Genomic DNA, 27,955 nt, shown 5'->3' on the forward strand with positions numbered 1-27,955 from the left:
AACGTTTCATTTTAGGAAACAGACAGGAAACAAAGGCTAGTTGTTCTACAGAATCTAAATATTTTTTTAAACTATGGAATATGATCAATATCCTGGGTTTTTTGCTTCATTAAAAATATTTTACAGTTATTTTAATCATGCACTTATACATTTTATTCCTTGTGGACCTATTTGATATAGAGAGGCAAAATTAAATACATTAATTAATCTTACATAAATGTGTCAATTAATTAGAATTGGAATAGAATACATAAATGTGCTATTAAAATCATCATCAATTTGTTTAATGTATTGCATTAATTATTGATTCTAGGAATGCGTAATCACCACATTATTTGCCGATTTAATTTATTTTTTCCGGATTTAATAAAAAAAAAAAAAGTTTGTGATTTATTTAATGACATTTAATATTTGCTTTATCATCTCCCATTTAATTGTATCTGTTTCTTTGAGAGGTGAGTTTAACGGACAAAATCAACTAATGAACCGGTGACAAAGGCCAAATGGGACAAAGTAAAATAAATATAAATACATCTTTAAGTAATTACTTTGTGTCATTAATTGTATCATGAAATGAATTAACTAAATAGTGAAATAATTCAATTCAGACGTAAATCAATTGTTAATGCAACTAAATAATTAATTATAATTTTATTGTATTTTAGTAATTTAAATGTAAGTAATTATAGAAATATTTGTCATTTTGTCCCATTTTGCCCCCCATAATTTGTTGCAGTACTTCAATTTGTGTTAAATGTAATCAAATGTAACTTTAAATATTTCTGCTAGTGAACATTTGTTTTGAAATGAGAACATGCAGCACTTGAAATGATTGAAAAGAGCAAAGTGACATTTGCAGATAACCTATATCTTTATTTACTATGACAACCACACCCAATAGCAAACTCCAGTTGAAACGATTGAACTTTTAACTCAAGAAAAAAAAAAAGAAGAGAGAGTAAAGATAAAACTCTTTTTAATAAACATAATTGTTAATTCTTGGCAAAGTGAATGTTTTTTCCTGAATATTAGTGTTGCAACTAATGAGTGCAAGGCGTGTGTATTGATATGTGTAGGATTAAAATTTTAATAATGATGGAATGTAAAATGTCTCTTGCTGATATCTCCTTTCTGCTGTTTTTTGGCTATAGGGCTTTCTTTTGGCTTGTTATTAAAACGTACATACACCCTGCTATGTTAAACTTGTATGAAGGAAAAAACACGCGGTCTGTTGCTTTTTCAAATATATTCTCCAGAGGGATTTGGCTTATTAGCTGCTGAAAATATGAACTGTGGAAAAATATGTGATGGTGGTAGTTGTTAAGAGGCACTGCTGGATTATTAAGATTTGTGTTGTTGTTGTTGTTGTTAAAAGCAGGGTGAGTGAGTGTGCATATCATATTGTTATAAGTAGAATGCAGAAGGCAAACATAGTTATTTCCTGCATTAGGACATTTTGTCTTACAGTATATTTATAACCTTTAACACCTCATATCATGCTGGATACTACGTTTGAGTAAATGTGCAAATATTTACACCATTAAGTACTTTGACGTTGTGTGGGCTACTTGGCTGGAATGTTTGTTGATAGTCTTAAAGAAGATGATTGTAAATTAGTGGCCTCTTTTATGTGATCAATTATGAAACAATCTTACATATTAGCAATGAACGACAGCCAACAATAGCACTCAAGACTCACAAAAAAATAGGAGACAAAAGTGCACGATTATTAGTGCAGCACCGATGCAGGGCAGGTGTAATGAGGGGTTTATAAAATGGCCATTCTGCTATTAATAGGCTTCTGTTGCCGACAAATCGCACATTATACAACAGTACAACAGAAAAAAAGGACATCTGTGCCTGGCGGAATATGAATACATATACATATACACACATATATATATAGATATATATGTATATATATCTATATATATATTACATATATATATATATATATAAATATATATATAGATTGTGTTCGATTGGGAAGGCTGGCTTCATAGCCGCAGCGGTGTGAGCTTTTTGGCTCACTTGCGGGGCTGATGGATGTGCTGGTTGATGTGCTGAGAGGGGGGCAACTTGGGGATGCAAGGCTGGGGCTTCTGGTGCGCCACCTGGGCAGCAGCCGGGGTGAAGTCCTTATCGCCCTGGACAGAAACAGGCAGCCAACAAAACATCAATTGACGCATCGTCTGGGTTGAAAACACGCGGGCATGTGGAGGAGGGGTTGAAATGTTGGAGTGGGGGAACTTTGAGGGCAAGCTCAAAGTGCAAAGACTCATTGCATTGAAAAGTTTCCGTTCGGGGAGTGGCTATATAGGAGTGTTGTGGTTGCAACAATAAGTTATCAGGAAATAATTAATATTACTGTATTTTCTGACGATAGAGCGGACCGGTATACAAGCCATAGATACATACATTGAGAAATGTGTTATTTATGTTTACACACCTTAATTGCTTCCAAACATTGTCAATAACATGGCAGTAAAACGTATGCTCAAACAAAACAGAAGTCATTGGCATGGACCCACTAGCTGCAAAAGCTAGCACTCCAATCAACTAAACAGACTCAATAACTGCACGGTGACGTTTTGGTGAAACTGTAACATTACAAAAATAATGCGGTTATAAATTAATAAAACACAGACACTCGTAAATGCGTTAGCATGTTACCTAATACAGTGGGGCAAAAAAGTATTTAGTCAGCCACCGATGGTGCAAGTTCTCCCACTTAAAATGATGACAGAGGTCTGTAATTTTCATCATAGGTACACTTCAAATGTGAGAGACAGAATGTGAAAAAAAAATCCAGGAATTCACATTGTTGGAATTAAAAAAAAATATTTGTAAATTATGGTGGAAAATAAGTATTTGGTCAACCATTCAAAGGTCTCACTGATGGAAGGAGGTTTTGGCTCAAAATCTCACGACACATGGCCCCATTCATTCTTTCCTTAACACGGATCAATCGTCCTGTCCCCTTAGCAGAAAAACAACCCCAAAGCATGATGTTTCCACCCCCATGCTTCACAGTAGGTATGGTGTTCTTGGGATGCGACTCAGTATTCTTCTTCCTCCAAACACGACGAGTTGAGTTTATACCAAAAAGTTCTATTTTCGTTTCATCTGACCACATGACATTCTCCCAATCCTTTGCTGTATCATCCATGTATCCATTTTGGTATAAAATCAACTTGTCGTGTTTGGATGAAGAAGAATACTGAATTGCATCCCAAGAACACCAAACCTACTGTGAAGCATGGGGGTGGAAACATCTTGCTTTGGGGCTGTTTTTCTGCTAAGGGGACAGGACGATTGAGCCGTGTTAAGGAAAGAATGAATGGGGCCATGTATCCTGAGATTTTGAGCCAAAACCTCATTCCATCAGAGAATATTTTTGACTGGTTGACCAAATACTTATTTTACACCATTATTTACAAAACATTTTTTTTTTAAATTCCTACAATGTGAATTCCTGGATTTTTTTTCACATTCTGTCTCTCACAGTTGAAGTGTACCTATGGTGAAAATTAAAGACCTCTGTCATCATTTTAAGTGGGAGAACTTGCACAATCGGTGGCTGACTAAATACTTTTTTGCCCCACTGTACTAACGATGCTAACTTTATTACATTATGATAGCATCTACAAGAATGCATTAAAAAAACTCCTACAGACATCACATATTGCTTGGAGTGATGAGTGAGGAATTCAGATGAGCAGAAACACTGTGGACGACAAGGCAACAAAACGACACTTTTACTTCCTGTACGAAACGGAAGAAAATACTGGACTGCAGACTTTCAGCCCAGAGCACCTGCACTGAGTGAACTCGTCCAAAAGATGGCGCCATAGCACAAACAATAACAGACCTTTTCAGTGTCTCTGCTTCTGCTTAATGATCACTATTTGTTCAAAACAAAACATTATGGCCGTTAGCAAAGAAAAATGTATGAAATAACCAGCACTGTTTTATAATCCACAAGGTTCAAAGCATGGGAATTAAGTAGCGGCTTATGGTCTAAAATTTACGGTAGTTTGTGGGGGAAAAAAAGGCATTTCAACAAATAATAACTAGGGATATTTTGATTATTATTATTTATTGACAACATTTAAAGTGTGTACAATCTCAAATATGTCTACTGCTGTGCAGCCTCAATCTTTTAGTGATAAAAAACAAAATGCCCAAAACAGCCTTGCCGCTAAAGCTCACTTTAGCGGCAGAATTTTTATTAAATTTTTTTTTTTTTTTTATTCACAGTTAGTTGCCAGTAGTGAACTCCTTTCTTCTTTTTCTCTTCTCCTTTATTCTTTACCTTCCACTCTCTAATCTTCTTTGCTCCACTTTTCTTTTCTCACAAACATTACGAGGATGTACAGTAACTCTAAAATATGCGTTATTCTAGAATTGAATTGTTTTGATGGTGTTGAAAAGATAATAAAACACACCTTTGTTCTGATAATAAACCCTGGCATGTTTGCTTCATGTTGGAGTGTCTGTGAACGCAGCATGCCACTGAGTGCGTAGGCGGCTCCAAACATCTACAGTGTGTTTCTTTTATTTACAGCCAATTCCACAGCTAACTGCAAGGAATGATGCCTTTGACCTTAAATTACCCTTCTCCTCTTTTCTGAGGCTTAAAGCCTCCATCTCATTCCAACTCATTCCAACTGATGTGTGTGTGTGTTTGCGTGTGTGTGTGTGTGTAAGAGAGAGAAACAAACACTATCTCTGCAATACAGGGGATATAGGAGTGTTTGGCAAAGCTCAGACAGTAAATGCAAAAAAGAGGATACTTTAAAAAAAAAAAAAAAAAACTGAATTGGTTTTAAATAATGTAAAATATTTTTGTGGAAAATGTGAGACGGAAATAAATCCCTCTCACCTTCACACGGCTGCAAGAGATTAACGTGTTTGCTTTTTCTTACTTTTTAGTTTAATTATTCACACTGAACATATGTTGCACAACAATAGACAATAAAATTGACCTAAAGTTTAGGTATTTTAACTGTCAAGCGACAAAAATATGTAAACGCGATATTCAGTTAGTTCGTAGTTAACTCAAAATTAATCCTGACCAATTGCAGACATATATTTTTAGCGTTAATAAGCGAACACAAGACAGATCATTTTCAAGTTTTTATTACCATGACTGGACAATTAGTTTGCTTTGATGAAATATTCTTGAAACATTATGCTATTTTAAACAGCTAAACAAAAAAAGGACAAACACGGTTTTAATGAGACAAAAAAATACCTGGTGCATTGGTGTCTTGTCAGATTTTGTACTTTGTATTAATACAGAATGTGTATTGCTGCTGTACAAGCAGTTGCATTCAATGGAAAGAGCTACACCATGTTTACATACCAAAACTACAAGGAATACTACAAATTACACTTCATTCACTGTGTTAGAAAAAAGATCAGTCAGAATAATAATTAATTATGAGAAGAACTGATGTATTTTGAACCCGTTGATGTAAATGGAGTACAAATCGAGAACAGGAAGTATGTGTTAGTAATTGCTATGAAGTGAAAAAGGGGGAGGATTGGATAAGCTTTGCTTTTTCCTACTCTTTTTGGAAAAGTTGTAAATAAAATATGTGATGTATCATATTGGTACTGTACTAAATGTTTGAAACAAAATGCAACCAACCTGTTTCAAGCATTTATAACACAAAATGTGGATTGTTATTATCATGCTTTAATTTTCAAAGATGTTTGGTAATCCATCCATCTTCTACTGCTTGTCCCGGTCAGGGGGTGGTTGGAGCCTATTGCAGCTGCATTCAGGCATAAGGCGAGGTACACACTCATTGCCCAACTTGTTACCCAAGTTGTAGGGCCCACACAGATATACAGGTAACATCTCACTCACATTCACACACTAGGGACCATTTAGTGTTGCCAATCAACCTATCCCCAGGTGCATGTCTTTGGCGGTGGGAGGAAGCCGGAGTACCCGGAGGGAACCCACGCAGTCACGGGGAGAACATGCAAACTCCACACACGGAGATCGAACACAGGACCTTCTTATTGTGAGGTACACGCACAAACCCGTGTTGTATGGTAATGTAATCTGATATTTCTACCTCAATAAATGCTTTTGATATTCTGTACATTACATGTTGTACAAGGTAATATTATTCATAGCTCTGTATGAAAATGTTATACAGAAAATGTTTTAATCTTCTCGAGTATAATAATTCAGCTGGCTAAACATTCAGTAAGTGCGCACTATCACTCAGAACGGCTTAAAAAAATATACACACTCCTTTTCAGCCTGCCAGAAAACATTTATTTCGGTAGAAATATCACGGACTACATTATTTGACAATCAAAGCATGGTCGTAATGTAAGACATGTTTCATTTTTTTACGGTACTTAGACCGGCTATGATGTGTAGGACTATTACTGTGGAGCCCGAAGTGTGTGATCGATTTAAGAAGAAGTGTTTTGACATGTTTTGACATTGTGACGAGTATAAACAAGATTAAATACTTTCTACCTCAGTTTGTCCTTTCTGCAGAGCTTTCACCTCATCTTACTAATGCAGTTGGTGTAACAATCTACATTTTATGTTATTTAATGCACTCAATTGTAATGTAAACACGAAAGTGAAGCTCCATCTCTCTGCAAGCAGCAAAGCGTGCCAGCATGTTTTCACTCCAATGATGTCGTCTCACGGCGATCAAAGTCAAATAGTCTTGTCAGGAAAATGACTCGCCATGGCTTTGGACCTGGTAATTCCATAATATAACTTTTTCTTTGTGCATTTATTTCTACTTACTATTTCCCCGCTTAACGATAACTGAGCGCCATTACATTTTCACACACTGGGGAATGAAGAGAGGGTAAAAAAGGGGTCAAGGCACATGCGTGTTAAATTATGCTTTTAAAAAAAATTGTGCCGTTAAAGGAGTTTAAAGTTACGCGTTATTGTGTTTATTTTGGTGACACTAATTTTAACATTTTGTAACAGCTTGATGCAAAGTACAACCACAACAATAAACTAGGTCTGCCAACATTGACGCACTAATAAGTTAAATAAATATATACTTCAATCGCACAAATTTCTAATTTCCTTTCTGAGCCTCAGTCCATACTCTACCATTGGAAAAGCAGCAGTGTTACAGCTCATGTTGAGCGAGCGGAAATACACAAAGAAAATAAATTAGCTTCAATGCATTGGCAGGTCGCTCTCTCCACAAGACCAGTTATTTCCATCTACTTACTGTTGCTGTGAGTTGAGTTATCACCGGAGTAAGTGGAACCACATTAAACTGATGCAGAAAGCAAAGGTAACGCACAACTACACAACCAACTTACTTTCAACAGCAAATATTAAATATTGGTGGCAACAGCTTTAATTTTGCGACTGATTAATATTGTGAAAGAGAAGGACTGCTTGAAACAATCACATATTTTTACTGTTATGAAGAGAAAGATGCCACTTCACTAAAGGCAGTTACACACGTGTGCTGTTACAGAGCAGGTAACTTATTGTAATTAAAAATAGGCTCGTTTTTAAACTGAGCTTGTGTCACGAGCATGTGTGAGACCCTATATTTGTTTGTCTGAGCGCGAGTGTGTCTATAAGAGTGTGTGTACAACAGTTTAAAAAGCTTAAATGAACCAACATTTACATAAAGAAAACAATCTGTGTAGTCCCATGTTAATAGTATTAAAAACTTGAAAACCAACCATTTAAAGTACATTTATTCAAGGGTAACTTCCGTGATTAATTATGAGTTAACTACAGACAAAATACTATTATTCCCGATTACATTTTATTCGTTTGACAGCACTATATTAAAAATATTGTTCAACTAATACATCTCTGTCAATGTCAATCAAAAACATCCTATGTGCTTTGAAAAGGCACATGTTATTATAGTGCTTTAATTCCTTTGTTATTTACTTACGGTTTAATGAGCATCACTACTAAATCTATCTTAAAAAGAAATTGTTGTCGTACACAATCCTTAAGAGAGACAAGAAGACAAAAGGTCGTGGGTTTTTCAGCATTGTAATTTGTAATAATCGGCTCGGTCTCGGATAATGGGAGCATTCCATTCTGTCTCAAAGTCAATTTAAAAATGCATCCAAAAACCGCCAATAATATTTAATTTACGTTCCATAACATGTATAAAACCCAAGCTGTGGCGACTTTGTTCCTGTAAAAGCGACACTGAGGAACTTTTTTCTAGCGTAGTAACACATCTTGCGACGGCCATAAGCTTGCTTCTGCGTCAACAGCTGAATTGCTTTTGATTTTTCAATGCACAACACAATGCGATAGGACATCAATCTGTACAGACTGAAAAACATGAACAATCATATTGCAGTAAAGTATTAGAACGCATTTCATGTTAGTTTGTACAGAGCTAGCTCGATAGTGTATTGCTGGGTTGCATATGACATCACGTATGTTTTTCTTCTTCGCAGCTTAATTCACACGATGGTCAAGCAACTTGAGCGCAGCATTAAAACAAGTGAGAGTGAGTGTAGAGTTTGATCAGAAAATGCTGTATAGCTGTTCTGTTCTTGGGTGTTCCAATCCTTCCAATAGAGACAGGAAAAAGCTTTCATAGAGTCCCGAAAAAGGTCGTTCATAGAAGGTAATAAAGTCAGGGAAAAAAACAAAAATGTGTCGAAGTAAATAGCTTTTAAAAATATCACTATTATCATCTTGTGGAATATGACCACGCTCGTGTCAGCAGCAATCACTTTGTAAAATGTGTTTGTTTGAACATTTCATTTGTTTCAGAAACTTTCTGTGATGCAATCAAGTTTATTCTCTATAAAACTATATTAGTAGTGTTACAAAGCAGAACTAAATGTAAGGAAAGGACAATACATTGCATTAAACTCTGTTCTTTTGTGGTTGCTATGCCTAAATATAACTGCAAAGATCTGGTTGGCAAATAAACTAACGCCAGGTTAAGTCCTAGTATAACATTTTGGAAATGTTGGTCCAATCCACCGTATTTTCATTGTCCATTTTTATAACAAAAACAAAAAGCTTAGTTGTTGTTGTGCAGGAAAGACAAGTGCTTTATTAAACATTTGACCACATTATATTGTCTTTGGTGCTATTTGTTAACATCAAGAAAACATCCTTAATAGTATTAATCTAGTACACAAATCTCTTGAAGGCTCAACAGCATATACTGAATCTTGATATCGCTAGCAAACATTTCTGAACATGGACATCTATAGCTAAATAATGAGACAAAAAATTAACATCGCATCATTAAAAAAAATACAGACATGATTCGTAGATGAGACTTATATTTTTAGTAAAACATTAACTGCAACAAAACGTTAGCGTCACTATCACAGCAGTACGGCACTCATGTCAAATAGGTTACTTACCAATGCACAAATAAGTACAATTTAGTCTTTTACAGATTAATGCTTAATTTGTGGACGCCTCAGTGTAAAAACATGATGTGTAAGACAATCTTTTTTTGTTTTCTAAATACCGGAAGTGTCAAAGGATGTGTGGTTGAGCAGTAACATCTTGGAGATGATGAATGGTTTAATTCTTCCCCCAAAAAATTTTTTAAGAGTATATAAATCCAATCCATCCCATTTTAATAATTTTTTCAAAAATGGATAGAGGGATGATCGCTTTTATATTTGTATGTAAACCTTTCAAAATATGCTCAAATTTGCACTGATGCAGGTAAATAAGCAGTAGTCTCATTGGACTCTAAACCATTGCCTAAAACGTGGATGTGCCCCTTGGTCACATGCTTAACGCAGCAATGTAGGTGTACTAACAATAACATGATGCGCTGCATAATCAATTTTATAGTGACTCACTCGATGGACTGTTGTGAGTTCGTTCTAACTGGCCGAGGACATTTGTTTTTGGTTTAGTTTGGTTAAGCACGACATTTATTTCAGCATAGCTTGGCTCCAAGTTCAACATTTACAGCGTCAAGTCACGCCAAACAAACTCTCTCGGCTTGCGTCTGCTCAAAAGTTTCTCACTCGCTTCATGCTGAATATACGGAGTTAATCCTCCGTGTATTCAGGTTCAAAAATATAAGGTTGTGAGTCCTCATTTGTCCAAAAATAGTCGTCTTTGTAGTCTGTTACCACGTCTGCCACGATTACAACACACTTGTGTTTGTTTTTGGAAGTAGGAAAACACATTTGTTGCGGGTGTTGCTATGGAAAAGGAAATAAATGTGCTGAGGAAATAAGTTCCGGTAATGCATTAAATGTCCAAAAATACTGTAAATAGTGTACATATAAAACATTGCTATGAACGTATTCGTTACTATATTAGAAATACATGCAGTGTGTATATAAAACAATGGAGGGGTTTTGAAGTTGTTTTAGAGGGCTTTGAAGGCTACGATGGTGAGCCCATTTAGCTGCATCTTTCAAGCCTTTTTATAATCTTTAAAATAAAAATTAAAAAAAAAGACATGAGTGTTCTTGTCTTTCAATGATTGTGAGCAATAGGAAAAAATCCCCCCAAAAATGCAGTTCTCCTTTAAAACACTTATCTATTCACAACTGGTGGTACAAAAGGCTGTGAGTGAGTGTGTGCGTTACCTTTGTAACTACTCCAGACACAATCACAGGAACTTTAGGTGGGCTGAAAAAGAAAAATAGGAGAACATATGAATGAGTTAATAAGCACAAAACATTAGGTAGACTTGAGAACCAGAGCTTTAAATTTGTATGTGCCTGTATAGTCGAATCATCGGAAAGAGGGTTGCTGTTAAAACATACACCTTGGCTACATTTAAACAGATAATCAAAACCAAAGTTGTCTGACAACACACCACCGACAATTGTACTCTTCAGCCCAGTGGTTCCCAAATGGGGGTACGCGTACACCTAGGGGTACTTGAAGGTATGCCAAGGGCTACGTGAGATTTTTAAAAAATATTCTAAAAAATAGCAACAATTAAAAAATCCTTTATAAATATGTTTATTGAATAATACTTCAACAAAATATGAATGTAAGTTCATAAACTGTGAAAAAAAATACAACAATGCAATATTCAGTGTTGACGGGCTTGATATTTTGTGGACATGTTCCATAAATATTGATGTTAAAGATCTCATTTTTTGTGAAGAAATTATTAGAATTAAGTTCATGAATCCAGATGGATCTCCATTACAATCCCCAAAGAGGGCATTTTAGGTTGATGATTACTTCTATGTGTAGAAATCTTTATTTATAATTGAATCACTTGTTTATTTTTCAACAAGTTTTTAGTTATTTTTTATATCTTTGTTTCCCAAATAGTTCAAGAAAGACCACTTCAAATGAGCAATATTTTGCACTGTTATACAATTTAATAAATCAGAAACTGATGACATAGTGCTGTATTTTACTTTTTTATTTCTTTTTTTCAACCAAAAATGCTTTGCTCTGATTAGGGGGTACTTGAATTTAAAAAAAAAATCACAGGGGGTACATCGCTGAAAAAAGGTTGAGAACCACACTGCTTTAGCGCACACACGCACGCACACACACACACACACACACACACACACACACACACACACACACACACACACACACACACACACACACACACACACACACACACACACACACACACACACACAAGGCTTGTACAAAATTCTGAGATTAATTGTCTCCTGAATTCTAAAATAATTACATGAATTTGAATTGCATTTGTAAACAGGAAGTAATATTGTAATTCAAACTCAAATTAAATAAAGGAGAAAATAAATTGATTGTTTAACGTATTACATAATATTATAGTGGTACCCAACCTTAAGAGTGTTTTGAATTAAGGAGCTGCGTGTTATACAATGTCAATTTTATGCTGTATGGTACAGACAACAATTTTAGTTACAAGCATCCCTGTAATTAGTTGGAAAATCTCCGTGTGAACCCCGATAGATTCAACAAAAATATCTGGACTTACTCGCTAGTATTAGCTTATAGAGATCAGATATAGAGATTGACATTATTTAGTTTTTATACCATAGGAAGGACATGAGTGAGCGAAAAAGACAGTGATGAGAATAAAGTGGGTTATATTGATTGAATTAAAGAAATAAATAATCCACAACATGACAGGGAGTATAGCCAACTTGGTGAAGAAATTTCAGCGTTTCACTGTTAGTCTGCACCAATCTCCAAGGTAAACATTATTGTTACATTATTTTATAAAACTCCATCCATCCATCCATCCATTTTCTGCCGCTTATTCCCGTTCGGGGTCGCGGGGGGCGCTGGCGCCTATCTCAGCTACAATCGGGCGGAAGGCGGGGTACACCCTGGACAAGTCGCCACCTCATCGCAGGGCCAACACAGATAGACAGACAACATTCACACTCACATTCACACACTAGGGCCAATTTAGTGTTGCCAATCAACCTATCCCCAGGTGCATGTCTTTGGAAGTGGGAGGAAGCCGGAGTAAACTACTGTAGTTATTTTGTACAACATTCTGTTGAATTTTTTTCATAAAATAATTATTTTTATTTATTTATTAGTTTTTCTCTCTAAAAGGCATCTGACATGTTAACGTTGTGAGATTTTTGGGGGGGGGGCAAGCACCAATTTCATTTCATTTGAATGAGCAATGTTGATTTGTGATCCAAAACTTTTGAGTTAATAGCGCCGTCGCAAAACCAATTAAACTGGTAAGCACAGGTATTACTGTACTATGAATCTCATGTATATATTACATTTTAATTACAGCAATTGTATTTACAATTAAGAGTACAAGCATCTTCTGTAAACCAGATAATTTAACGTGATTAGGTAAACTTTAAAGTACGCTGTGAAATTGAGTGAATTTTAGTGTTTGTGACTTAATACAGAGACCATCTTTGCTGTTTTTGTTACCTTACTAAATTGTATTTCGATAATCTACGATAAATTTAATTTCACTTCCTGTAATTTCAATTCAACATCCAGTGCGGTGGAGTCAATTCTTGAAATTAATTGGTTTTATTTCTAAAGTGGGAATTTTGCACAAACCTTATGCACACGCACAAGCGCACACACAAGGTCCAAGGGCCTTAAATAGTATCTATTCATTCTGGCCAAACTCCAGGGCTCTCAGATCCTGAATGTCAGAAGGAGGTAGAAGAGTTGGGGAATACTCCTGGGCTATGAAAGTGAAAAAAATGACAAGGGAAGAAAAAACGTGGGCTAAAAACAAAACAAAAAATAAGTTTCATTGCACATGAAGGAGAAACGGGATGGGATAAAGGGAGGCAAGAAGGCAGGGAAGGACATAAAGGAGCCAAACACCTTTAGACTAATAATAATAGATCCTGCAGCGAGGGAAACAAAGATGGAGGAGGGCGAGCATGAACAAAAAGAAAGGGATGGAGGAACACAAAAAGAGGGAGAGCGCGCTCGGAATCGACCTTGTGTGACAAACGAGCGACGTGGTCCGATTTTTTTTTTTTTTACAGCGTGGTCACCCTATAGTTATAGTGAACGCCTTTAAAAGTCACCCCAAAGCCTTGAGCACCAGACTAACAATTTTATAGGTTAGTAGCTGAAATAGGCTCCAGCGCCCGCTGCGACCCCAAAGGGAATAAGCGTTAGAAATAGAATGGATGGATGGTTATAAGGAGTGAGTAGAAGCACACCCTGAGACCATCATAACTAGTTTATCCCATTTTTGACTAGTATTCTGAAACTAAAGCTAAAATATATTTCTAAACCCTGAAAAGTGGCCGTGGCTTGGCTGAAGGAGAGGGTGAGAGCCTGCAGGGGGCAGCACATCGCTGTATGGAGGGTCCTGCTTTAAGAGAGACAAAGGAGGGTGAAGGGAGGATACTAATTGTACACACCAAGGCGGGGAATGTGTCGTAATATAGGCATTCTTTGTAAAGCCGCAATACCACACCTTCCATCTCCCCGCGTTTAAGCAGTGCAGGAAATGTGTTGCTGTGGGCGAGGTGGTAGTTGCTATAGAAACGAATGCCTGCCACCTCATCTCTTCCTCTCTCTCAATTTAACTTTGTTTTTTCCACCTTGATCATACACAGTTGTGGGCAAGTTGCAAAATGTAAAAACAACAAACTAAAATTTAACTGAAATGGGTTTAAACATAATTTTTAAAATGCAAATAATAAGGATGTAACAATATTGAACTTTCAATGTTACAATATTGTCACGGTATTAAGGCCACGGTACAATATTATTGTATTAGATAAAAAGGGTTGGTAAAAATGCCATAGAGGGTAAAATTAAGTGGCAGAGATGTTTAGAATAAACAGACTTACTGTAATTAAAAACAAACATAATGCTCAAAAGTTAATCCAACCTAAAGTGTTGGTTGCACTTAATTCAAATAAGATGTGAAATTATTGGACATTAATTGTTAACTCTCTTGTTTGTATCCATATTTCCATCCATCCATTTTCTACTGCTTGCCCCTCTCTAAGTTGTGTAGGTGCAGGAGCCTCTCCCTGCTATGCTTAGGCGTAAGGCGGGGTACACCCTGGACAAGTCGCCACCTCATCTCAGGGCTAACACAGATAGACAACATTCACACTCATATTTACACCCTCGGGCCAACATTTATACATAATTATCTTACAAGAAATGACAAGAATATAGGAAACTTCACCTGCAGTATCCAGTATCTACTTTACACTGACACTAGTTTTTTCTTGCTAAAAAGTTACTGAATTGATTTCATCTCACTGAATTGTTTTGGATCAAATCGTTCAAAACAAAAAAAAAAAGGATCGTTCCCAAATCGTATCCACAACCACAAATATTGAATCAAAGTTAAAACTTTTTTACTATACTAACACGTTTTTTAAGTACAAAGCATAGTGCTGGAACTTCCACTATTCTAAGCAAACATAAAAAAAAACAACCTTACAATTCAGTGTCTTTAAATTGAAAATGTAAACATCGAGCGTAATATGTGTAAAACAATAATGTAGTTTAGTGTCTTTCAACTTTTACTTTCTGAAAAACAGTGTCCTCTACAGTGGAATTTTTTTTATATTATTTTGGAAAATTGATTGTGATTATTGAATAATGTAAATACTTCAGAAAATGACGTTGGCTTGAAATATATTTTGTAGGTGTTGGTTTGTAAAGTAACTTCTCATTTTACTTGTATTTCCTTGTGTGCAGTGTCCGCACTCCCACCAGGCATTCCCCTCAACGGTGGTAAATGGTGACAGTCTTGGAAACGTTTGAGACAAAGTTGGTGCGATCTGGTTTGCAATGAGCAAACTTGATTAAATTCGACAAAGAGCTTATGTTTTCGCCAGTTTGTTTGTCTGATTGTTAGTAACATAACTCAAAAAGTTATGGACGGACTTATGCTTGCTCTTGTTCTCCCCATTACGACTATCCACGCTCCCACCTTACCGGTACCGTACTGCGCAGAGGAATTTGGGAGATGCAGTTTATTTTTGAGACCGGCCAACGCAAATGTGCCAGGAAAAAAATACCAAGTTATACCACAAAGTTTTCGAATGATACCCTCAGACGTCACAGGATACTGTAACTGTAGGGATTTTGAAACCACAATACCGTTACATCCATAGTAACTAAACATCTTCACATCCAAATGCACATTGAATAGTATAAAAATTAGGTATCAATAGTCGGTTCTTTCAGGTTGAGGGATAATTAAATCAGAACAGATTTTTAGCTGTATCGATGGGCCAATTTCCCCAATTACTGTAGACGATCCTGCATCAAACAGGATGTTTAAGCGGCATAGTAACGGGGTCTAAATGACGTGTTTGCAGGCTGGTAATGTCTTCAAAATGCATCATGACATGAATAACATTAAAAAACCTAAAAAATGTTTAATAGTCAAACTTGTAAAAACCTTATTTAGATTCCATACCAAACATCCAACTCTCCTCTTCCTTAATATATACCCTGCTAAGCATAAACATCTCTCCTCTCTTTGCCCCATCTGTCCATCTGGATTAGATTAGTTTCGGCAGGTGCTCCCCTGACTACAACGCTTCGCTTGCTGCAACTGATGTGAAATTTACCCACCAGCCACCTGCTAGATGTCCATCAGCGTGACTCATGGAGGGGACACCGTGAGTGGGAGTTTTACTGATGCAGTACAACTACGGGTATATACATTCTTTTTATGCGTTCTGAAAGGTTATTTTTGGATCAAGAGACATAACACATACTTATAAATTTAATTCGTAGAGTCAATTACCCTGCTAGCATCTATTGCTCTTTAAAACACAACACCGAGCATTAAAACCTTCAATTGTGCACATTACTGCCCCCTGCTGTGCATATAAAGCACATCTTGAACTTTTCTTTGAATAACATTAAATCACCAACCAAAAAAATAGTAGTAATAATACCCTCTCAAAACTGAAGAGAAAGATACATTGTTTACTGTTACATAATGACTGACCAAAAAGCAACTTTGCATTAGCTGATAGCAAGGAAGCCAGATTGCATTGAAGACTTGTCGCAGCAAAATTTTTGGCACTTATCAATAATGTGTAATAAACATGCATTATCATTATATAGCGATAATATTAAAAGCTTTATCGTCGGACATCACCAATTTATACTGAACTTGTTTATATTGCGCAACTCAACTATCTATTACTCATTTACCTGATGTGTTTTTTGAGCACAAAGTCCTCATGTGTCCAGGGAATTATTCTTTACATTTATAAAAATAAAGAAACAAACATAAAAAAAGAATTTGAGAAATGTAAGTATTGATCTAATAATCACTCTCGCTCATATACTGATACTATGCATGGCATTGACACTACAAATTTATTGATCAATGCACGCTCCAGGCACACCAACCACAAACTGCTGCTATCTCTTGTCCTTTCTTTATGTTTAGTTCTGCTATTAAACACCAATATAGTAGAGAATAAACTCTATTGCATAACAGTATGTTTCTCAAACAAACATTTTACAAAGTGATAGCTGCAGACACGAGCATTGTCCGATAGTACTCCACAATTTACCACAAGATGATGAAGGAGCCATTTTCTTTGACACACTTTAGTTTTATCTCCACTACTTTCAGGACTCAGTGAAAGCTATTCCCTCTCTCTCTTTGAACTACAGGACAGCCAAGAACAGAACAGCAATACAGCATTTTATGCTCAAACTCACTCTAACTTATTTTAATGCTACGCTCAATCTGCTTGACCATTGTGTCAATTAAGCCGCAAAAAAGAAAAAACGGATGTGACGTCAAATGCAACTATCCTATTAAAGTATAAATAGATATATCTGAATAATATGTGAATAATTTTTGGTTTGGATTTTTTTTTTAACTTTTTCTTCCTTCTGACATTTGTAAAACAATAAAAAAATAAAATAAAAATAAAATATTCGATGAGCAAAGTACCAGAGGCTGGTAATAGGGTAACTGTGCAGAATTCATAATTACCTTTCTCCACATTAGTATTCCTCACAGGGCCTTAGTCACTCTCTCCAGAGCTTAGCAGCCTACGCTAGCCTCCAGTATAATGTACGGAAAGAGGGGCGGTATATTGTGGCTCGTTACATAAGTGCAGTTTCCAGTTTGCCAGCATGACTGGAAATCACTGGCAAGGGTAGTCTGAGAGATCAACATTTTCCACTTAAAATCACTTCTAAATGTCTGCAAGATGTGGGTATCCGTGAAAAAGTGAAAATGAAAACAAAGTGTTAGAAGTTTTTGCTGTGAATCCATATCCGGTGAAGTACCACAATGAGGAAGTGGATATTGGTCAGGCAGGGATGACAGTCACACATCACCACATTATCAGTTCATGCTTAACTGATAATTATAATTTGCATGCCTCAGTATGAGCAGTGCATGCAAACAATGTTCAATTAACTAGTTGCACCTAATGTCCTTGGTGAGTAAATAGAATTGTGGGTGTGCAGAAAATTCCTTGACTGATTTAAAGCTCACTGCTGTGCACCACGTGTTAGCTCTCATCAACACACAAACTGATAATGCAGCATGTGAATATGCCACCTGCCCCAACTGCATATTGGATGCAACTTTACTTTTGTAAATGTTGGAGCGGGAGCATGCCTACAAAGTTACCTTATTAGTAAGGAAACCATAACAAAAACAAGTTATGGTATGAATGGAAACATGGGTGTTGTTAAACTACAACCCCGTTTCCATATGAGTTGGGAAATTGTGTTAGATGTAAATATAAACGGAATACAATGATTTGCAAATCATTTTCAACCCATATTCAATTGAATATGTTACAAAGACAACATATTTGATGTTAAAACATTTTATTTTTTTGCAAATAATCATTAACTTTAGAATTTGATGCCAGCAACACGTGACAAATAAGTTGGGAAAGGTGGCAATAAATACTGGTAAAGTTGAGGAATGCTCATCAAACATTTATTTGGAACATCTCACAGGTGTGCAGGCTAATTGGGAACAGGTGGGTGCCATGATTGGGTATAAAAGCAGCTTCCATGAAATGCTAAGTAATTCACAAACAAGGATGGGGCGAGGGTCACCAATTTGTAAGCAAATTGTCGAATAGTTTTAGAACAACATTACTCAATGAGCTATTGCAAGGAATTTAGGGATTTTACCATCTACGATCCGTAAAATCATCAAAAGAATCTGGAGAAATCACTGCACGTAAGCGATGATATTACAGACCTTTGATCCCTCAGGCGGTACTGCATCAAAAACCGCCATCAGTGTGTAAAGTATATCACTACATGGGCTCAGGAACACTTCATAAAAGTTCCACTCTCAGTAACTACAGTTGGTCGCTACATCTGTAAAAGCAAATTAAAACTTTACTATGCAAAGCAAAAGCCATTTATCTACAACACCCAGGAACGCCGCCAGCTACGCTGGGCCCGAGCTCATCTAAGATGCACTGATGAAAAGTGGAAAAGTATTCTGTGGTCTAACGAGTCCACATTTCAAATTATATTTGGAAACTGTGGATGTGGTGTCCTCCGGAACAAAGAGGAAAATAATCATCCGGATTGTTATAGGCGCAAAGTTCAAAAGCCAGTATCTGTGATGGTATGGAGGTGTATTAGTGCCCAAGTCATGGGTAACTTACACATCTGCAAAGGCACCATTAATGCTGAATGGTCCATACAGGTTTTGGAGCAACATATGTTGTCATCCAAGCAACGTTATCATGGACGCCCCTGCTTATTTCAGCAAAACAATGCCAAGCCACGTGTTACAACAGCGTGGCTTCGTAGTAAAATAGTGCGGGAACTTTCCTGGCCCACCTGCAGTTCAGACATATCTCCCATCGAAAAAGTATGGCGCATTATTAAGCGTAAAATACGACAGCGGAGATCCCGGACTGTTGAACGACTAAAGCTCTACATAAAACAAGAATGGGAAAGAATTCCACTTTCAAAGCTTCAACAATTAGTTTCCTCAGTTCCCAAAAGTTTATTGAGTGTTGTTAAAAGAAAATGTGATGTAACACAGTGGTGAACATGCCCTTTCCCAATTACTTTGGCACGTGTTGCAGCCATGAAATTTTAAGTTAATTACTTTTTGCAAAAAAAAATAAAGTTTATGAGTTTGAACATCAAATATCTTGTCTTTGTAGTGCATTCAATTGAATATGGGTTGAAAAGGATTTGCAAATCCATCCATCCATCCATTTTCTACCGCTTATTCCCTTTTGGGGTCGCGGGGGGCGCTGGCGCCTATCTCAGCTACAATCATTGTTTTCCATTTATATTACACCTAACACAATTTCCCAACTCATATGGAAACAGGATTTGTATTAAAATAAAGTAAAGTCGCCAATGGACACCATCTATTTTTTTTTTAAGTTATAGTGTACAATGTAAATAAAGACCCTCACCTGGTGCTCACATACTCCTCCTCATCTTCATCTTTCTGGGGTGGCGGCTCAGGGATAGCGGCCGCTTGGTGCTTCTGCACTATTCTCATACCGCCTGCCTTCACTGCAACACAAACGTGTGCACACATTTCGATTTCAGTTCCAATAAAAAAACCTCATATAATAATCTAGAATGTCGTTGGTGGTTTCCAAAAAAATGCTTGCCAGACCTCCCACTCTTTTTTTGGATATGAAACTTTTGAAAAAAAATTGTAAACATAACATGGACATTTTCAAAACTGCTTGTTATTGTATGGTAATTAAAAATAACCCAATCCAAACATTGTCAGTTTCAGTTTATTTTGAACATGCGAACAATACAATTACAATGTAATACATCCCATTTTTCTAGTTGTTTCATTACAACATGTCCGGAAAGGAGTAGAAAGAAGCAAATATTATTTAATCCTACCCCTTTTAATATCACAGCAGTTTTATCCCATTTGTTTGTTCATATTTGGAACAGAACAGTGAATAAATAAATGAGTAAAGAAATTAATATACAATAAGTAACTAAACAAATAATAAATGCATAGACAAACTAATATACAATAATTAAAGTTATCATAGTTAAATAGTTAAAATTATGGTTCACCTAGGAGATGAATGAGATATTTTTTTTAAAAGGTTCAAGATATTTATCATAATTCTTCTTCTTTATACTTTGTGAACACGTAATAGTTTAAAGAGTTTCTTGAACTGAATTATATTAGTAATTTGTTTGATCACCTTCCTTAATTATTTTCATAATTTAATTCCACATACCGATGTGTTAAATAATTTACGTGTTGTACGTGCATTCAGATTGTTTTAAATTAAATTTTACTCTACGGTTAAAATTCTCTTTTGTTGAGAATTGTACATTATTGGGTAACAGATTATAGCATACTTTGTACATTTGCTGTGCAAAAATGTAACCCTGCTCATTTGTGCAGATCCCTGCCTACCATTTATGATTGACTTTTTTCCAACAAAATTGCAATTAAAAATGTATAGTTTTTAAACTGTTAAAGTGGATGAACTGTTAATTTAATTGGGAATATTTGGGTTATGTCAAAAGTAGCAATTCTGATTCCTGATAACAGTCGTCTTTTGTTTATCGCACCAAATTGGTTCCAGGCCTGTCTGTGGTAAAATAATTTGGGATTATTATCATTGATAAATTAAATATTTTCATAGTTAAACCTAAAAAAAAAAATCAGTTAACGACCTTCTAAATATGTTTTTAACATTACCATCTAAACATGAAATAACTCCTTTAGTCACCCTTACACTGGTTTATGATACTATAGCCTTCAGTGTGTTCAACTTGTGGGTATCGGGATGATCCTCCAAGCATCCTGGGTAAATCCTTTTAGTTAGAACCAGGTTTCAATGTGCTAAAACCACAGGTTTGTGTTTTTTTCTGCAAAAACTTGGTCAACATGACATTAACCGTGTCGTCAGCACTACTTCCTTGTTATTGTCATTGCAGCTTGCTCACGTTAAAGGCTCACCAATATCATGTGGAGCTGTGTTGTGAATGTCGAAGACGAAATGCATCAACAGACTTAGCATTGCGCCTCGTTAGCATTAAGTGGTGCGCTGAAGTCCCATGGAGTCCTGCTATGTTGGTCTCACCATTACCTTTTGACATCACTCACGTCAATGGCTCACCAATGTTGAGATGTATTATTGGTGAGGCAGGAATCAGAAATGAGGTGCATAACAATTATGTACTCTCTGCTTTACATGAAAGTAAGCAGCCTAAGGCAGGGGTGTCCAAAGTGCGAACTGCAGTAATCGTTTACCGGCCCACCACACATTCTGCAAAAATTGCAAAATTGATAGTATTGCGAAAATTACAAAAAAACATTTAAAAAAAAGTGAAATGAGGTGAAATCTAATGAGAAAAAGTGGCAATATTGACACAAAGCTGCCATGCAGGCAGTTTTTTTTTAAACTTTTGTCATTATTTTCTTTTTTTTTTCCATTGCTCAAAAAATAAAAGAGGACGAAAAAAAATCTATGTTGTAATGAATTATTACTTTAAAATTATCACTTTAAAATGTTTTATGTGGAAAAAATATTGCATATGTTGTGTGGTTGCCATATAAAACTTCAAAGTTCTGACAAAATAGCATAAAACAAACAAAATAATAGTTTAAACTTAGAATCAACAGATATATCGGAAGTTGATCTTGAAATTTAAGTGTTAAAAGTTAAAAAAACAAATAAAAATGTATCACTTTATGATAACCCATATTCAGTTGAATATGTTACAAAGGCAACATACTTGATGTTCAAACTGATAAACATTTTTTTTTTGCAAATAATCATTAACTTTGAAATTTGATGCCAGCAACACGTGACAAAGAAGTTGGTAAAGGTGGCAATAAATACTGATAAAGTCAAGGAAAGCTCATCAAACATTTATTTTGGAACATCCCACAGGTGTGCAGGCTAATTGGGAACAGGTGGGTGCCATGATTGGGTATAAAAGCAGCTTCCATGAAATGCTAAGTGATTCACAAACAAGGATGGGGCGAGGGTCACCAATTTGTAAGCAAATTGTCAAACAGTTTTAGAACAACATTTCTCAACGAGCTATTGTAAGGAATTTAGGTATTTTACCATCTACGGTCCATAAAATCATCAAAAGGTTCAGAGAATCTGGACAAATCACTGCACGTAAGCGATGATATTACAGACCGTTGATCCTTCAGGCGGTACTGTATCAAAAACAGACATCAGTGTGTAAAGGATATCACCACATGGGCTCAGGAACACTTCATAAAACCACTGTCAGTAAGTAGAGTTTGTTGCTTCATCTGTAAGTGCAAGTGAAAACTCTGCTATGCAAAGCAAAACCCATTTATCAACAACACCAAGGAACGCCGCTGGCTTCGCTGGGCCCAAGCTCATCTAAGACGGACTGATACAAAGTGGAAAAGTGTTCTGACGAGTCCACATTTCAAATTATATTTGGAAACAGTTGACGTGGTGTCCTCTGGAACAAAGAGGAAAATAACCTTCCGGATTGTTATAGGCACTAAGATCCAAAGCCAGCGTCTGTTAAGGTATGGGTGTGCATTAGTGCCCTAGGCATGGGTAACTTACACATCTGTGAAGGCACTATTAATGCTGAATGGGCCATACAGGTTTTGGAGCAACATATGTTGTCATCCAAGCAACGTTATCATGGACGCCTCTGCTTATTTCAGCAAGACAATGCCAAGCCACGTGTTACAACAGCGTGGTTTCGTAGTAAAAGAGTGCGGGTACTTTCCTGGCCCGTCTGCAGTGCATACCTGTCTCCCATCGAAAATGTGTGGCGCATTATTAAGCCTAAAATACGACAGCGGAGACCCCGGACTGTTGAACGACTAAAGCTCTACATAAAACAAGAATGGGAAAGAATTACACTTTCAAAGAGTCAACAATTAGTTTCATCAGTTGCCAAACGTTTGAGTGTTGTTAAAAGAAAAGGTGATGTAACACAGTGGCGAACATGCCCTTGTCCAACTACTTTGGCACGTGTTGCAGCCATGAAATTCTAAGTTAATTATTATTTGCAAAAAAAAATAAAGTTAATGAGTTTGAACATCTAATATCTTGTCTTTGTAGTGCATTAAACTGAATAAAGGTTGAAAAGGATTTGCAAATCATTGTATTGTTTATATTTACATCTAACACAATTTCCCAACTCATATGGAAACTGGTTTTGTAACTAAATACTGCATATTTCAGTTTTTACTATAAAAAACAAAGTTGGCTTTGACAGAAAATGCATAAAACCCTATTTGTTTTACTTTATATCAACCTCAAGTTGATATAGAGATTTACTGTAAGCATTAAATAAATAATAATAATAATAATTGGACTTATTTTTAACATTTTAGTGACTGAGATCCTTTATGCGCCCCATGAGCCCTAAGGAATAAAAAAAAAAAATCCATATATTTTGTTATGGTTTGAAAATGAAAAATATCAAAATGACCCCCACAAGTTTAAATCTTTCTGTGTGCGGCCCTCTGTGGAAAAAGTTTGGATACCCCTGGCCTAAGGTGTTTAAAGACTCGAGCATACAGCCGCAATGTAGTTTCCTGGGAAATGTACACGGAAAACTACATTGCATGTTGTTTACATATTTATTTCACTAATATTAACTATTATTTAACTTTTTGAATGCATAGGTAGAAAAATGCATAATGGTGTCACGTGTCACTTGGGTCAGAGTGAAAAATAAAAGAGGAGCAGTGTTTTGTGTGACACAAGTGCACAGAGCAGAGTCCCCGTGGTCATAAAATTTGAGACCTGGCGCACAACCACTTTAAGCACGTGCAGACCTTTGGGTTGAGTTTTTCCCTTGCCCCCATGTGGGATCTGAGCAGAGGATGTCGTTGTGGCTTGTGCAGCCCTTTGAAACACTCGTGATTTAGGGATATATAAATAAACTTTGATTTATTGATTGAATTAGAGCCAATCAACATGGACGATCAGGCGAGAATGCCGTGATCACGTGATGGCGTTGAGCAAAAAGACATCCGACCTTACTTTAATTAACAAAAAATACACATTAAGAGGTTCAATATCTATTTAAATTTAATTTCCGTTTACAGAAGTTAGTACATTATTTTTGGTAATTTTTTTTAGGAGGACAGTTATTTACCCTCTAATTACAGTACAATGATAAACAATTCTGCAGAAATGAAAAACAATAGTTTATATCCTTTTGCATAGTTACTTGCACTATTATTAAATGGCTTCCTTCCACCTCCAATAACATACACGTGGAGATAGGTTGATTGGCAACACTAAATGGTCCCTGGTATGTGAATGTGAGTGTGAATGTTGTCTATCTGTGTTGGCCCTGTAATGAGATGGTGACTTGTCCAGGGCGTACACCGCCTTCCGCCCAAATGCAGCTGAGATAGACTCCAGCACCCCTGCGACTCTGAACGGGACAAGCGGTAGAAAATGGATGGATGGATATATTATTATGAACAATGTACACTTTTGATCTATTATTTATTCCGTTTAAGAGCAGGATGTAACCAAATCTCTGTTTGTCTGCATAAAGCCAAATACAGTGGGGCAAAAAATTATTTAGAGAGCCACCGATTGTGCAAGTTCTCCCACTTAAAATGATGACAGAGGTCTGTAATTTTCATCATAGGTACACTTCAACTGTGAGAGACAGAATGTGAAAAAAAAATCCAGGAATTCACATTGTAGGAATTTTAAAGAATTGTTTTGTAAATTATGGTGGAAAATAAGTATTTGGTCAACCATTCAAAGCCCTCACTGATGGAAGGAGGTTTTGGCTCAAAATCTCACGATACATGGCCCCATTCATTCTTTCCTTGACACGGATCAATCGTCATGTCCCCTTAGCAGAAAAACAGCCCCAAGGCATGTTTCCACCCCCATGCTTCACAGTAGGTGTGGTGTTCTTGGGATGCAACTCAGTATTCTTCTTCCTCCAAACACGACGAGTTGAGTTTATACCAAAATGGATACATGGATGATACAGCAGAGGATTGGGAGAATATCATGTGGTCAGATGAAACCTAAATAGAACTTTTTGGTATAAACTCAACTTGTCATGTTTGAAAGAAGAAGAATACTGAGTTGCATCCCAAGAACACCACACCTACTGTGAACCATGGAGGTGGAAACATCATGCTTTGGGGTTGTTTTTCTGCTAAGGGGACAGGACGATTGATCCGTGTTAAGGAAAGAATGAATGGAGCCATGTATCGTGAGATTTTGAGCCAAAACCTCCTTCCATCAGTGAGACCTTTGAATGGTTGACCAAATACTTTTTTCCACCATAATTTACAAATATATTTTTAAAATTTTTACAATGCGAATTCCTGGATTTTTTTTCACATTCTGTCTCGCACAGTTGAAGTGTACCTATGATGAAAATCTACCTATGATGAAAATCACAGACCTCTGTCATTATTTTAAGTGGGAGAACTTGCAAAATCGGTGGCTGACTAAATACTTTTTTGCCCCACTGTATAGGGACAGCGTGGTGCGGTGGCCGTGTGCAACCCAAGGAACCCTGGTTCAATCCCCACCTAGTACCAACCTCGTCACGTCCGTTGTGTCCTGTGCAAGACACTTCACCCTTGCTCTTAATGGGTGCTGGCTAGCGCCTTGCATGGTGTGAATGTGTGTGTGAATGGGTAAATGTGGAAGTAGTGTCAAAGCGCTTTGAGTACCTTGAAGGTAGAAAAGCGCTATACAAGTACAACCCATTTATCATTTATTTTTTAAAGTAACTTATTGCATATTGTTCTGTGTGGCACCTTGAAACAAGAATATGTTGGTAGACATTCGAAGAGCAACATATCTATGCATTTGTATGAATAAAATATAAAAATCGCAAATCGGATCGCGATCGCAATTTGAGAGAAAAATCGCAATTAGGTTTATTTAACCCTAACACTAGATATCTTTTTTTCATCGCGACTAGAGTACCGTACCACAAGTGTAAACGCAACCTGAAATGATGCAGCTGCTATGTAACTGAGGTAACCTTTGACCTGAAGGTGTTCAAAAGGGGCACCTTTCCTGCTATGTCAAGCTGGGTTGACATGATGTTATCTTTGAGAGCTATCAGTGCAGCTGCTGAGGCCGCCATAGCCTGTCCACGTACACCGTATCTGCCCACGTACACCGTATCTGCCCAAGCACCTCCCCTCACTGACCTCCACGTCACCATCCGACTAACATTAGCGCGGTCATGTCTCCAAATAGTCAAATTGTAACATGTAAAAAATGAGTGCGCTTTGATGCAAGATGCCTAATGGGCTTCCGTAGTGATTACCGGAAGTAAGAACATGTAAGGAAATAATTACCAAGCATGAATTTTTGAACAATAAAAGAAAACAAAAGGTTTCCAGTCGTATTTTATTGATAATATCTAGAGTGGGTGAACATTAAGGCACAATACACGATCTTTGGTTTAAACTGAGCAACAACAAAAGGCCTTCAGATAAGCAGGAAACAGAAACAACAAGGTTAGTGGCTGTACCTGCAGGGAGGTGTCCTCCTTTTGTTTCCATCTTCTCTTTCGGTGGGGACGACATGTTTAAGGCTTCAAAGTGCGTCGCTTCTTGCGTTATTCTGGCTAGGATTTGTGAAGGTTCTCCGGTCCGGAGTCGTCAACGTGGCTTTTTTCCTGATGATTGTTTGCTTGGGGAACGATGCGTCATGACGTCGCCGGTCCAGCGCGTGTCATGACGTCACGACGCTAACGTGGGCTAAACTTTATTGATACGGAATTTGGTAAATGATAATAGGGTGTTAACAGATCATAAGAACTAAATATTAAAATATAATTTAAAAAAAACACCGAAAAAAAACAAGAAAAAACGGAATCTATTTATATGATTTATAAAACATAACATATAGGTAGTGAAAAAATATTGGAATTAAAAAGATACAAAAGCCTTTTAAAAAAAACTAACACCGCACAGCAGCTACTAGATCAACAACATGTTCTGTCCCTGTGGTTGGAAAGGATCGAAACAAAGTGTTTAAAGATGAACAAACTGTACAGCGAACAAATATATGTAAAAAAAGAAAAAAAAGAAAGAAAAAAAGGCGTTCAGTTCCATCAAATATGTATAAAAAAACATTTAATAAATATATACATATATGTGTGTGTGTGTGTATATATGTATATGTATATATATATATATATATATATATTTATTTATATATGAATATATATATACTCCTCTCTGAGCTGCAACCTTATCGTGGTAGAGGAGTTTGCGTGTCCCAATGATCCTAGGAGCTATGTTGTCCGGGGGCATAAAGCCCCCTGGTAGGGTCTCCCAAGGCAAACAGGTTCTAGGTGAGGGATCAGACAAAGAGCAGCTCGAAGACCTTTATGTAGATGAAAAACCATGGACCCAGATTTCCCTCGCCCGGACGCGGGTCACCGGGGCCCCCCTCTGGAGCCAGGCCCGGAGGTGGGGCACGATGGCGAGCGCCTGGTGGCCGGGCCTGTCCCCATGGGGCCCGGCCGGGCACAGCCCGAAGAGGCAACGTGGGTCACCCCTCCAATGGGCTCACCACCCATAGCAGGGGC

At 36.9% G+C, this 27,955-nt stretch overlaps 1 protein-coding gene across 1 annotated transcript; it reads right to left on the minus strand.

Moving 5' to 3' along the window:
- Positions 1 to 847: 847 nt before the first annotated feature.
- Positions 848 to 27,083, minus strand: dap (death-associated protein). Its single transcript, XM_061921996.1, has 4 exons — positions 26,891 to 27,083; positions 19,825 to 19,927; positions 10,576 to 10,618; positions 848 to 2,147 (listed from the first exon to the last, which is right to left on the minus strand). Exons 1-4 carry the CDS (start codon positions 26,943 to 26,945, stop codon positions 2,028 to 2,030), a joined length of 321 nt encoding a protein of 106 aa, XP_061777980.1. The 5' UTR covers positions 26,946 to 27,083; the 3' UTR covers positions 848 to 2,027.
- Positions 27,084 to 27,955: the final 872 nt, after the last annotated feature.

This window comes from Nerophis ophidion, linkage group LG15, assembly GCF_033978795.1.
Source record: "Nerophis ophidion isolate RoL-2023_Sa linkage group LG15, RoL_Noph_v1.0, whole genome shotgun sequence".
Taxonomy (NCBI): Eukaryota; Metazoa; Chordata; class Actinopteri; order Syngnathiformes; family Syngnathidae; genus Nerophis; species Nerophis ophidion.

Coding starts and splice junctions, on each gene's coding strand:
- dap (XM_061921996.1), bottom strand. CDS start 26,945: ATGTCGTCCCCACCGAAAGAGAAGATGGAAACAAAAGGAGGACACCTC. Junction 10,619..19,824: donor GAGGAGTATGTGAGCACCAG/GTGAGGGTCTTT, acceptor TTTCTTTTTCAG/CCCACCTAAAGTTCCTGTGA. Junction 2,148..10,575: donor TGTCTGGAGTAGTTACAAAG/GTAACGCACACA, acceptor GTTTCTGTCCAG/GGCGATAAGGACTTCACCCC.